This window comes from Cupressus sempervirens, chromosome 9 (genome assembly GCF_028749045.1).
Source record: "Cupressus sempervirens isolate cs-2001-9-10 chromosome 9, ASM2874904v1, whole genome shotgun sequence".
In the NCBI taxonomy this organism is placed as follows: Eukaryota; Viridiplantae; Streptophyta; class Pinopsida; order Cupressales; family Cupressaceae; genus Cupressus; species Cupressus sempervirens.
The window spans coordinates 654,871,158-654,885,533 of NC_143126.1; the positions used below are offsets into that span (position 1 = coordinate 654,871,158).

General features: G+C 38.0%; 1 protein-coding gene across 1 annotated transcript in view; it reads left to right on the forward strand.

Moving 5' to 3' along the window:
- Window positions 1-14,376, forward strand: part of LOC149540433 (microtubule-associated protein RP/EB family member 1A-like) — a 61,015-nt gene that overhangs the window by 17,803 nt on the left and 28,836 nt on the right. The window contains exons 2-3 of the mRNA XM_089801541.1: window positions 13,267-13,335; window positions 13,437-13,523. Of these exons, the coding sequence (XP_089657667.1) occupies window positions 13,267-13,335; window positions 13,437-13,523 (156 nt within the window). The remainder of the gene's footprint in view (window positions 1-13,266; window positions 13,336-13,436; window positions 13,524-14,376) is intronic.

Below are 14,376 nucleotides of genomic sequence, written 5' to 3' on the forward strand. Positions count from 1 at the left end.
TTAACTTGTATACGTTGAGGGTAGAGAATACGAACAGAAGGGAAGTAACTCACACGGCTCAAAGTGCCGAAAGAGCACGGGCATGGAGTGAATTCTTCGATACACCCGACGAACGGATACAAGCAATGAATCGAACAACTTCGCTTGAGGAAGATCTTTTCTCACCAGGTAACGCGGTTGTTGGAAGTAGGACGGTTGTGCAGAACAATGCAGGTGCTTAGAACAATGCAGGTACTTAGAACAATGCGGTACACAACAAGTACCACAAAATCAGAAAAAAATAACAATGGCAAGACCAAAGGAGAAATTGCTGAAGTTTAATGGTGACAGGACAACAGATCCGATCAAACATTGCAAGACGTGAAACAATATGGACGACAATTGGTGTGTAATAGATGAGGATGATTGGGTCTGACAGTTTCCAACGACCCTACGAGGTGTAGCAATTGATTGGTTTGCAAATGCGGATCCTCAAAAATTAACTACATGGTGTTAGGAATGAGTTCATAGCAGAGTTCCGACTGCTAAGGGACGATAACAAAATTGTAGCAGAAATATACAGCACAAAGCAGAGAAAGAATGAAATGATCCGTGTCTATGCAAGAAGGCTAAAAGAGTTGGTGGGGAAGATGGGGAGCCCACTGGTTGATGGATTAAAGAAACGATGGTTTGTTGAGGGGTTACGACTGACTTTGAAGAAGAAAATAAAGATTGTACCTCTAGCATCCTACGCAGATGCATATAATCGGGCGATGGATCTAGAGAGAACAAAAAACAAGCAAGAAGAAGAAGCACAAATCATCAGACTCAAACAATTCATCTTCTGAAAGTAGCAACAACAATGAAGAATCAAGCAAGAAAGTTCGAGTGTTGCAGAAGGATATGCTATGGATGATGAAGGAATTTAAAAATCTGAAAAAGAATCTTGACTCAATGAAAGGGGAATTGTGGTGTACGGACTATAAGGAGGTGGGCCACACAAAGGGCTCCTGCCCAAAAAAACAATTTTGCAATATTTGCCAGATTGCGGGACATTCCACAAAGGAATGCCTGTTCAATATGAAGATGAAGGGACACCAACAAGTGTTACTGATGCAAGAAGTGCCCACCAAAACAAACACAAACAATGATGCAACTTCAGGAGGATACTGTAACAACAACTAGCGCAGAAGGGGCGGTAATAATAATAACAATAATAACAATGAAGGCTGAAGTCGAATACAATACGACTCAAGTGGACGGCCGATGATACAATGCCATATGTGCAACCTTTGGGGGCACTTCGCCAGAGATTGCACACGAAGGAGATGCCGTAGCTGTTATGCAAATGGTGTGGTTCGGGAGGCCGCGAAGATTCGAAATGCCTGAAGCAGGGGGTGAATTTGTTAAGCATCGAAACATGTGATGAGGAAACACTAGCCATTACGCGCGAGCAAACAAAGAAGGAAAAGTGCCTTGATGCAGAGGAAGAAAAGAAGAAGTTGCAGCAAGCATGAATGGAGTTGGAAAAACAGATAGAAATAGGAAAGTTGCAAGCAAAAGACATTGCCGATACCTCGAAGAGGAACTTGGCTGAACAAAACATGATAAGGCAAGTAATGTGGATAGAAGTTCCTATAAAATTAAATAACCTTACAATGCCTCAGTTACGGATGACAATTCTGAATATGAAACCACTTCTGAAAGCAACAGAGGAAACATGAAAGGATGGTAGGAACAATTGCAGTAGACCCAATGCTATTGGCACTCACGACAGGAAGACATCTGGCAGTAGTAGAGATGGGTATCCTGGGAACCGTACTTACAGACACAATCGTGGACGGAGGGTTAGGCGTAAACATGTTGCCAAAGGATATATGGAGAAAGTCGGGACAACCTACGTTGTGGTCACCTACATTTCAGTTACTCACTGCGGATCAGCACGGAATCAAGCCGTTGGGAACCTTGATGGCGTAGCTGGTAACCATCAGAATGCAACCATTTCTATTAGATTTTGTGGTCATTCTGCTACAAAGAAAAGGGTATGATGCTATCCTTGGATGGGGTTGGTTGGTGCAAGCAAAAGTGAAACATGATTGGAAATAAAATACCCTATCCATGGAAAGCAAAGGCCGTAGATTTGTAATTGACTTGCACACATAGATGGTAGGTGAGGAGGCAACATCGTCAGATATCAAAGGTGAAGGTGAAGGTGACGACGAGGGGAAGAAGAGAATGGAACAGGACGAAGGAGTATTGAGATTAGGAGGGTCGAATGATGACGACCTAGACTCAGTGAGCCCTACTCCATTGGAAGATGGAGGGTTACGAGCTCTTCCCGAGCTATAATATGTTAAGGGTCGACAAAGGTAATAAAGGAGAGGAAAATGAATGTCCGAAGGAATATAGAGAAGTGAAAGAAGGCAAGGCGGTTACGGCTGAAGCTGAAGGAAAGAACATATCATATGGCCGGTACAAGAGGAAGAACATACCGTACAAATCTAGAAAAAGGAAAGATTCCATTGTACGATACACAGTGAACGTACCGCGCAGAAAGAAAATGATACATTGCACCACAAAGTTAGTAGAAATGTGCCAACAGCAAGGAAAACACATAGTAACAAAGAGGAAGGGCTTAATAAAAACTTTAGCAATACGGACTGAAGGTTCTAGAATCAAGAACACAGTTATTGACGCAATTCATGGTACCAAGTTTAAGAACCACGATCGAAAACAAGCCAGGAGATATGGAAACCCTGAGGGGAAGACTGTATAATTTAAATAAACTTGATGAGCAACGATTGCAGGCACAATGGGCCACAAAGGTTACACAGAATAGGCGTAAGGCATGGTATGACAAGCACTTGAAGTTGAACAAATTTCAACTAGGCCAGTTAGTTTTGAAGTATAATGGGTGGAACGAAATCAAACCAGGGAAGTTCAAAGTGAAGTGGGCAGGACCATACAATCCGCAGAGTCAATGATAATGGAGCAATCAAATTATGGACGCTTGATGGGAAGGAAGTAGCCGATGCGGTGAATGGGTCGAAGTTGAAAATCTATCACGAAAGTATAAAAGTAACAAGTAAGAGACAGTATAAAAATAGTAATTACTAATGTATATATGTAAAAGTAAATGTAAATAATAATAAAGAATGTGAAATGGTAATTTGTTAATAAGAACAATGATAAAAGAGTAAACTGAAGGCCATACAATGCATTGTACGGTTGGAAGATCTGTTTGCAGGGATAATAGTACTGTACGGATTCAATAAATCGCTATAAGAGGAATTACAATAGGTGCAAGCAAATACCGTACGGACATGCAAACTGGGAAGCCGTACGGCCATACTACCGTACGCAGGAAGCACTCAGAATGAACACTGTACGGAAGGAAGAAAATATAAAAGGAGTAACAAGCTTAAGGGCTGTGCAGACATACAAAATGCAATAGGGGGATATTTTGGACCGTACGACCATGTGGGGAGTCAGTAGGTAATCACAGTGATCCACCGTACGACCAAGCAAAGAGTAGAATCGCACAGGCAGTACATTGATACACCATATGATAGGGAGACAGAGAGAGGTGGCGACAGGAAGCAAATCGTATGACTGTACGACAAAAGGGAGTAACATAATTACCGTACGGTGGTCTGTATGGCTTGGGAAGAGCACTGTATGGTTAGTTGTAAAAGACAAATGTTGCCGTACAACCATAGTTAGTCATACTCTGTGTGATCATACGGAATGCTTGTGGAGGTAGTGAATGATGTAACCGTACATCATATGGTATTGGCAGCAATAGAACTTATACAGGCAGAAAGCATATGGATCTAGGTATGAATAAAGGCACATTAAAGCAAACATCGTGCAACATGCACATCTCACATTGGGTACCGTACGACAAGCAAAAATGAAGCCAGTCAGAACATAAAATAGTAATGTATGGACAACGCAATCAAGGAAACAAGGCTATAATTATAGCATACCAGAGTATGGCAGGAAGGTTCTAAAAAAAAAAAACAAAAAAAAACGACGACAAATCAAAACAGTTCACAATGAATAACATATGATACCAAAGGGAAGGGAAAGACATAAATAGGTAGTAAAACATAAGCAGTTGGCAGAAAGAGTATGGGATTGGAAGAAAATCACAAAAATGGTGTGTTTTTATGGACTTTTGTGTGGGTTTGAGGGTGCTAATTTGGTCTTGGTGGCGAGGGCGTGCCCCTCAACCCCATTGGGGGCATTGCCCTCTAAACCCCTAGTTAATTTAGTTATCAGTTGTGGGAAGTGTGACTAGTTGATGAGACCTAAAGCTGCTGCAAGCATGGAGTGTTTGTATGTTAGAGGTGGATAGAGCATTGGAGCAAGCCTTTCGAGAAGGATGCTATGCTTTGAGACATTTGGAGTAGGTGTTGATTGGACTTGAGGCTGTCTTGGTAGATGCATAGAGAGCTCGAGAGGAGCTAATCATCCAGGTGAAGGCAGTAGAGTGACATTGGCTTAGTGTACCCAGGAGTTGGAAGCAGAGAAGGTGGTATGGGTGGCTATCAAGGTCAGCTTGGCTAAGGAGATAGTATTATGTTAGCTGAGGCTACAGATGCAACGTGTTTTGGAGACTAGTTTGGTGCAGGCATGAGACGAATGTGAAAATGGTGTGACAGAAAAAGCTCTATTCTGTTATAGTTAGTCATAGTTAGTGTATTCTATTTTGTTAATCTGTCTTGCATATTTTGTAATTGTCGTCTAAAGGTGACTTTACCTTTTGGGGGGATGATGTCGGTAAATTCTATATTGTAGCCGATGGGTAGACTTGTATCCGAACGGGTGCGTGATAGTTGAGTCACCCCTTCGAGAAAGCATATGTACATTGTCTGGAAGGGACTTTGGATCATCATCATCATGTAATGAGCATAATCATATTGTAAGCATTGAAGTGCATATTGCGTATATGAATAAAGTATTTGTTTTGTGTTATATCTTACTATACTACATGTGATAGTATTCTTTTACCCTGTACGGTAAACAAGCATCATCTTGAACTCATCAGACTTAGTATAGGCATTATCTAAAAGGAACTTCTCACAAGGTAAGGCTCTAACATCTTGCATTGCTTCCCCCCCTTCTTCCAAATTTAGCAATGCTCTTTCAAAAGGGGTGCTAGCAACACTAGGCCTTCTAGGTAAATAACAATTTTCTTAATCTCTTGGTCCTCAATAACATTCTCACCACCAACTTTAGTAATATCATAGTCAACTAGAGATAAGACCCTTTCCGTTTTTGCAGGCTTTGTTGGGTGTTCTCTCAGTAATTGATACAATCTTTATCATGCTTGTGTATTACCATAATGTCCTACATGGGAATAGATCGAAAATTGTTGGGGATATTTTGCCAAAACATTGACATTTTCCAACACAATTTGCATCTTGGAATTCAGTCCTTGACATCATTAAATTTATTTGGATAGTTTGTGGCAAGGGCCTTTCTCATTTTTCTGTTGTGGAGGATATGTGCCCAATTGTTATTTTGGCTTCGATTTCTTTTTTGGTATGGCAATTTTTGATCAAATCTTTTGAATTTGCAACTAATGCTCATATCTTGATTCACTCACTTTTGTTTTGCTTGTATCTTTAAGATGGTAGGGGTCATATCTTTTTGCTGCATCAGATTGCATTTTATATTCTATCAATTTTGTTTCAAAGAGCTCAAGATCCTCTTTGGGAGGGACATTAAAATAAGAAAACTATAGAGTGGAAGGGAAGAAAGATCCCTTTCAATTATGTCTTAAATGAATTTTAACAACTTAATTGAGTTGTTACGTGGTTTCAAAGAAAAAAAAATTGTTTGGCACCCAAAAAGGAAGAACATGTGGCCTCACCTCAATTCCAAAGGTTTTTAAGATTGCCCTATCTATGTGATAGAACAAATCACCCCAATTGTGCTCATAATCTGAAACGGGCTCAAGCCACATGCATCTTAGGAACTTGACAAATGTATCAAGCAACATGTTCTTCTCATGTCTTAGCATATTCAGAATTCTGTGCACAAAAAAGTGCTCAAGAGTAAAAACACAATAATCTGAATTTTGGCAAGGCTTCCCACGCATAATTTTTTTCTTGAATTAGCATTACAATGTTCTTTGATGACATGCATGCAACTTTGAGAGTAGGATCCCAAGTCTCTCTCCCAAGAAATATACTTAGACATGACATAACATAGAGTACTATCTAAACAATGTGATTCTGCTTTCAACCTTGAGGGATGTTAGCTGCTGTGAATTCCCTCCATCACAAAAGCCCATTGACAAAATTATGTTGAATGTCAACGATAATTATCATAACATGAAGAGACATTTGCACTATTTACCCTCGTGGGGTAACATTACTTATTGCATATAGACAAAAAACAAGGTATTTGACATAGAATATAGAGAGAACTCAACAATATTTCATTTATTCATTGATCACCATATACAATAGTATCTCCACATTTCCCTATCCATTCTATGAAGAGAGTTCATACATATAAGGTCCGAGGGGATGTGAGGCGAATCGTCGCACCCATGTAACTCCCTCGGTTATACCAACTGTTTAACTACCCAAGATTTCTAACAACATCATCCCCCCAAAAAAGAAAGTTGTCTCCGGACGACAACATCCAAAATGTGGGAATGATTACAACTACAAAATTTGTGACTAAGAAGAAGAAAATGGGGCATGGAAAGTGTTCCTAAAGAGAATGTTGATTTATCTAGAGTAGAAGAGGTGCGCTGCACCATGTAAGGTCCCAATTGAGCACGCAACTCATAAATCTGTGCAGTCCTTGCCTCCAGCTTGTGCTTAGCAATAGTTTGAAGTTCCAGGGTAGACTTCACCATCACCGTAGCCTCTCGAAGCTCTTTTTCCTTCTCATCAACCTCCTTCCCAACTTGGAGTAGGCCAGTCTCTAAAGTTTGTCTCTCAGTATCAGCCACTGCTAATTGTTGCTCAAACAAAGCTGTCTCTCTGGCTAGTCCTGCCCTCAATAGCCACGCCTGGTGCCTTCTCGACCTCCATCTCTTGGGTACGTTGAGCTAAGTCTCACTCCACTGCCTCCAACCTGGTGATCAGCTCTTCCCAAGCTCTCTATGTATCCACTAATGCAACTTCATGTCCAGTTGAGAGTTACTTTGACTGCCTCAAACCATAGTACCCCTCATGGAAGGTGTGTTCTATCTGGCGGATAAGAACCTGTACCTCGCTCTCTTCCATTGGTGTGGGGACAGTCCATGTTTGAAACATCTCCGGGGTCTCTTGAGCAGCCCACAACCCTTGATCAAAACATTCTGCAAAAGCTGTGGGACAATCCTGTCGTACAAAGGTAAGGAGACGTTGTAAGTCTGCAATCACATCACCCAAGGCCTGAGCCTGTGCGAAAGCCACCATCCAACGTCTTTTGGTAACCAATTCTACCTAAGACACCTCCACCTCATCTTCCTCCAATTGCATCCTTGCCTCAGTCAAGTGCACAACCTTACCCACCGCCAGGGTCTCATCTACCTTATGCACTACTGGCTCAGTGACCAACTCTTCTGTCCAGTTCTTTTCCATAGGCAAGTGCTCAATGTGCTTCCCATCTAGTGGGATTATGACCTCTATGTCCATGATCTCCAAAGTTCCTCTCGTCGTGGAGAAAGAATTGCTGTGCCGACTAGTTCGGAAAGTGACATTGCGAACCCTTGTTTAAGCCAAGAGCTCATGGTCACTTTTGAGGGACCTGTTGGAGGTGGTAGATCATCTAAAAGCTCAGTATCAATAGTGACTACGACATTGGGCCCCACTATGTCTAAACGGACTTGGACCTCTAGGATATCCTGGCTGCCCTGTTGCTCGCCACCCATCACATTCCTCTTCTCCAATCAAATTTAGGCTTTGTAGTGTTTCCTCAAGTAATTCTTCGTTACTTCTTATTTGTTGGTGTTCTGGCGAACATTAGTGTTCCTCTTCAATTGCACCCTCATGATCACCTACCATGGTACCTCTATGGTCCCCTTCGGGCAACCATTCGGTTGGTTGTCTCTCGGCGAGTTGCCTTAACCTTTATTGACATTCTACTTGTTGTGCAAGGATTATAGTTTTGTGTGTGGCTTCCAAGGCATCGGTTTTTCCCCTCTTATATCTATATTAATTCAATATATTGGGCATCAATTCTCTAACAAAACATCATGTTTAAACATAACACTTGTTATTAAGTCGTGTTTCAGTATGTGGGTCAACTGTGTGACCTTGTCATTACAAGTTTATAGTGTCCTTTTTATTCTCCCTTCTCAAAGGTTGAATGTTTATGCATTAGTCCTTTGTTGGGTTCCATAGGGTTTTTCTTCCTTCCGACGGTTATTTTTGGCAAAATTTCTTAAGTTCTTCTGCTAGCTTTGTTTCTACTTGATTTCCTCCCTTTTCTTCCTTTGTGCAAGGGATGCTTGTGCTAACAGACAGGGCAGGTGGTGCAACAACCTATTTGCAGCAGGGCTTATGTTTAATGCGTTCCACATTGTATCCTCGACAACTTTTTCCTGTGCAACCTCCCATTCATACCAAAGTCTCAATGGCCGCTTGAAATAAAATGTGGAAGTTCATGGTCAGGGCATGTTCCCCTTCAAAAAGCTTTGTAGTTCCATCGTCCTTGGTTATGATATTCTTGTTAATAGGTAGTCCCATTTATTCACTGTATTATGTGATATCCCCATTTTTGACATATATAATATAATAATAAATAAGTTTATAATATTAATAATGTATATAAATATAAATCGTATATATTATCATATGACTATATATGTATTAGATATTTGAAATAATATACTATTGTATATAAATAATATAAATAAATAAATAAATAAATATCAATATATGATATATAAGATTAATAAAATGAATAAATAATATTTTGTAACGCTAATACTATTAATAATGATATCACTATAGATATAATATATATATTATTAAACTTATATAAATAATATATATGTATCAATATAATTAATATAATTATTATATTGTGAGAAGACATAACTCTTACCATAAAATTTTAAAAAAAAAAAAAAAAAAAAAAAAATATATATATATATATATATATATATATATATATATTGAATAAAACTTTGGTAAGGGATTATCAAGGAGAAAAACAGAAAATATATGCGCAGTACTGTTTTAAAGCCTACTGTCCTGAAACAGGACATTACAAGTGGTATCAGAGCATTGATCCTGCTGTCCTGTGGAATTGTGCAAAAAATTATAGAAAATTGATATTCAAAGATGTTTGGTAATGCATTGAGAAAACATGATCTGTGTGTATGGATGATCCAGATATTCTCACACAGCATAGTGGACATTCTTTAAAGATTTAATTTGTTTTGAATATCGGGTGCTTCCTGTGTGGTAGCCAGACCGTGAAAAAATAAAAGGCATTCATATTCATATGATTGAGCAATATCATATATTGAACAATACTACGTCCAAGGCATATCAACATTTCTAGAGTTATCGTATAGAGCAAAATTTCATTTTCTAGAGGCAGAAATAAGCTTGAACTGGTATATGTTTTAGTTTTACACATCCAATATTCTGGTTGCAAAATATTCACTGTATGGAGTTGAGAAACTGTAAGTCTATTGAAACGTCCAAAAAGGCATGACCCATCAATACGTGATGTAGAGAAGAGTTCTACAGACAATGACTACAAATGAAAATACAGTTACCATGTCCAATAGAAGGGAGTAGAGAGTAGTGACTTGTGGAAAAAGATATTTCAAGGGATATGATAGAAAATAAATATTCACATCCTATTAGTTCTGTGAGAACATGCCGGTGAATACAATATACACAGTTATCCTAAAATGAAAAATGAATAACATTGAATCAATATCTAATCTAATTCAAAATGGTTGAATACACTGTGCATTAGATTTTACAAGAGCCTCAGATTGTGGTGTATGGCCCCCATGTAAATGGAGGATTGAATTAATTCCATCAGAGACCAATATAGAAGGGATTATCAAGGAGAAAAACAGAAAATATATGTGCAGTACTGTTTTAAAGCCTAATGTCCTGAAACGGGACATCACATATTCCATTACCTTTGTCACTTCCCAGATTTGGTCGGCGATGACGCCAAATGTTTACTCTCGTGGGGTAACAAGAACTCATTGCATACATAAAGAAAAGCAAGGTATTCGACACAGAATATAGAGAGAACTCAACAATATTTCATTTATTCATTGATCACCATATACAACAGTATCTCCACATTTCCCTATCCATTCTATGAAGAGAGTTCATAAATATAATGCCCAAGGGGATAACTCCCTCAGTTATACCAACTGTTCAACTACCTGAGTTTCCTGACAACATGCACTTGTTAATCTATTCCCATAACTTGGCACGGTGCTGTGCTCATTTATCTGGAAATATTTCCTGATGGTATCAACTTTGAAAGGCTCATTCTCCTTTGGAAGAATTAACCTTCTCCCTTCTATTTTCTTCAATTTGTGGTTAGGTAACTACTTGACTTTGTAGCTGCTCTTATCTCTTGTTTCTCTTCTGATGATGGATTGCTTCGTGCAATCTTAAACATTAGTATACACGGTTTTTTCCAAAAACTCTTTCTCATCTGGGGAATAAGGTGAAAAACATTCCTGAACAATTTATTCGAAGTGAAGAGTATATTTCCATTCTTGCCCATTAATTGTCTGGATTTTGGATTGAAGTGGCTACTTAGGGTATATATTAGGACAGTGTGGACAAACACATTTGGGACTGCCAATTTTCCCAGGTGTAATTGCCATATGCTGGATACAGGGGTAGGTCTTCTTCCATGTCAATGACAATATTCAAACAGTTCCCAACCAATAATCAGGAATCAGGATGATGACAGTTTGATCGACTCAATCCTATTTTGTAATCTATTGGAAAGGATAATGGTACCTTGGACATGCTTGGCATTTTGGTAGACACAGGAAATTGACTAATTAAGTTGTATTCTACACCTTTATTAGCCTTACAAGCTTAGGAGGTATGATTCATTTTGGGCAAATGCAAGAGTCTTTTAACAATCTACTATTCTGGGGATTGATGGTCAATTGCAGATTTCCAAATATACTAGTTGTTATTATACTTCAACAGATATGATCATGCAAACAGTGGATTGTAAATTTGAAGAAATTCTCGAAGCCTTTTAGAAGAACTTGCCTGTTATCGATTGATTCCAATTGCCGAGAGATTGCAGATGTATACCCTCTTAGATTTGAATGGCAAGAATGTTACCAATAATTTCTTCATTGTAATCCTTGAGGCTTATATTTTTTTCTCCCCTATAATTATCTTGAAGGACCCTGATCAATGCAAATGAAATAAATTCACTAGGCCGGCCACCTTTTGCACTAAATGCATATATGAGTTCATTCAGGGAACAGCACAAATGTTAAATCTTCAATTAAACTTTTAATTCTGGCATTTGCTTCCTTTTAGTGGCCTAGGTTGATGGCTATTGCAAGTCGCTCTTTTGGCAAATGGAGGTAGAGTTGATAGGCATCAAATTCCCTTTCATGCTTTGACACCTTGGAGTACTTCGGGACGTGTATATTTAGCATGGTGACAACTATGTTGCCAAATGAAATGATTTTATTTTGACAGCTAAGTTACAAAATGCATTGGCTTGTTACCCTAATGCTTCCATCATGACTGGCAAATGTGAAAAGTGGGATCCACAACTGAAATCTCAGTACACTGAACCTCAACAATGCAATAATAATTGGCCATTTGTTCACAACTGACAACATTTATATTATTCACACCTTAACAAGGGCCATCATGCATCATGCTGATAAAAGTGAAACCGACAACTGAAACTATGGTGCAATAGGAAAGCACCTCTTAGAATATACAATAAGAATCCCCATTTCCTTACCTTGATACGTACAAACAAACATTGACTAATCAATCCGGAGGCACCAGGACAATAGTGCACAAATTATAGTAAGCAATGGACAACTCAGAATTAAAGCATGCAGCGTCATACAACCTTAACAATAAGTATGAAACCAAAAGTGCGATGAAAAGGCCTCTTGTGATACAATAACAAATTGACATGTGTAAAATTAACTGGGACCCAGTATTAAAGAAAAAGTAGAACACACTACCTTAGCTAATTAAAACAAACTGATAGTGCCATGCTAACGCGAAGGATGGCGAGTAGAACAATTGAGTACAAAGGAATGATAAAAGCAGCATTTTAAAGATCTAATCTACATAGAAATTACCTTCAAGATAGAAGCACAACACAACAAAGCTCATGAAAACTAAACAGGGACCAGGGATTTGACCAGACAGAAAGATAAACCCTAACATGGAGTTAAAAATCCCTTAGGATCAAATTAGAAAAACTGGAACACTGCAACATATTGCTCATTGTGACCATAACCCAGGTTCCAGAACCAGTGAGTCTGTTAAAATGGTCTCCGTAATAATGCAACTAGGTGTTTCTGGCAAATTAACTGGCTTTAAATGGATCCTTCTTGACTCAAAGGCCACTTGCTAGCAACCGGAATTCACTAAACAGGAAATTTTTGATTATTGCTTGATGGTTAAGAAATAAATAACACTGCCAAGATAATTCACTGTAATTGCTCAATAATAGTCATTCTATTGCCATTTTCATTCATTTTATCATGCAATCATTGGGAAAGCAGGGTAACAGAATTCAAAGGGTTGAACTTAATTGGCCAAAGAATTGAGTTCTCTTTGTGGAGATCCTAGTCCAAATCACAAAGGACATTCAATATGGAATACTAGCTTGTTACTCTTGGTCTTCCATTGTTGGCTTCTAGTATGGAGGTTGTTTCTGAAAATTTGGATTTTTATGTCGAGGCTCCTGGTCTTTGTAGTTGGTTTCATGTGTGGTTCCTTAAAAGAAGCTGATACTAGTCTCATGGTTGTGTTTGCAAGGAATTGTATTGGTCTCATATTGATGCTCATATGAACAAAATATTTGTAGGTATGTAGCACTATGAAAAAGAAGGGTAACAGCTATATCCATCTATGCTCTCAATATTTTTGGAGGAATATATTTCCTTTGTGCTTGAATGTGGCATGTGTTTCTGACCTATGGAATGTATTAATAATTACAATGGGAAATAGCAAATTATTGATTTCATTTTGGAGACTGGTTATTGATTGTAAGTTGAACTTCAATTTTCATGATTTTCAAGTTCCAGAGTCGTTGAAATCTATTACTGATTATATGCAGGCAGCTTCTGGAGCAGTTCACTGCCAAATGATGGATATGATACATCCTGGAGTGGTTCCCATGCACAAGGTTAGTTTCTCTTATTTAGAATGATATTGGATGCTGCTGTTATGGCTAGGTTAGAAGTCTTTCATTGCATTTAGAATTACCTGTGTTCTTGCATTGACCAGGTAAATTTTGAAGCAAAGACAGAATATGACATGATCCAGAATTACAAATTACTGCAAGAAATATTTTCAAAGTTAAAAATAGAAAAGGTATGTGTAAGCATTTAGTCTCTTATTTTTAATTTCAAGATTCTTTTTGTGGGTAGAAAAGGAAGACACATATCTCAAACTGTCATTTTATCCTAAAAAACTACTCTTAGAAACTGAAAACATGTATGCAATGATAGATCTGTTAGAAATCAATGAGATATAGTTTTGATTCTTGAAGCAGAATCTGTTTCATGTTCTAGTTTATGTTTTCGGTGAGAATGCAGAGTAAAGAGAAAAGTAAAACAGCAGCAGAATAGGAATTCCAAGAATGTCTCGTTTGCTTACCTTTCATGTGAATAGCATTACGTTTGGATGCAGATTAAAGAGAAAGCAATGTCAGAATAGAAATTTCAATTTTTTTTTTTATGTTCGTACTTTTCAGGTTATTAACATTTCTGTTAAAATATTAATCTTTCTAATCTGATAAAAAAATAAAGAGATATATTATTATTAATCCTTTTCATCTGAGGAAAAGACTAAAAGGAAAAATGTATCATGTTTTTGCCTGAATAATTTTAAAAAGGAGATATATTTGGTTCTTGTGCATCCTTTTTTATTTCAATTTTCTTTGCTACCCCTGGATGCCGGGTTTCTTATTCCTTATCATATCTTACCATTTATGAACATTTTTGTAGAAATAGTCTGTTTTTTTGGGTTTGAATTAAAGGGAAAGTGTAGACTATCATCTGTCATATCTGTGGACTGTGATAGTAGTCTATAATCTACAGTCCATCAAATGTCCATTGTCAATGGTCATTAAATGATTTTGTCATCTTCTACAGTGATTTCATTCTGTATTGGGTCATTTTTTATGCCTAACTCTTGAAAATGAGTTAAATTCTTTTGAATCTAG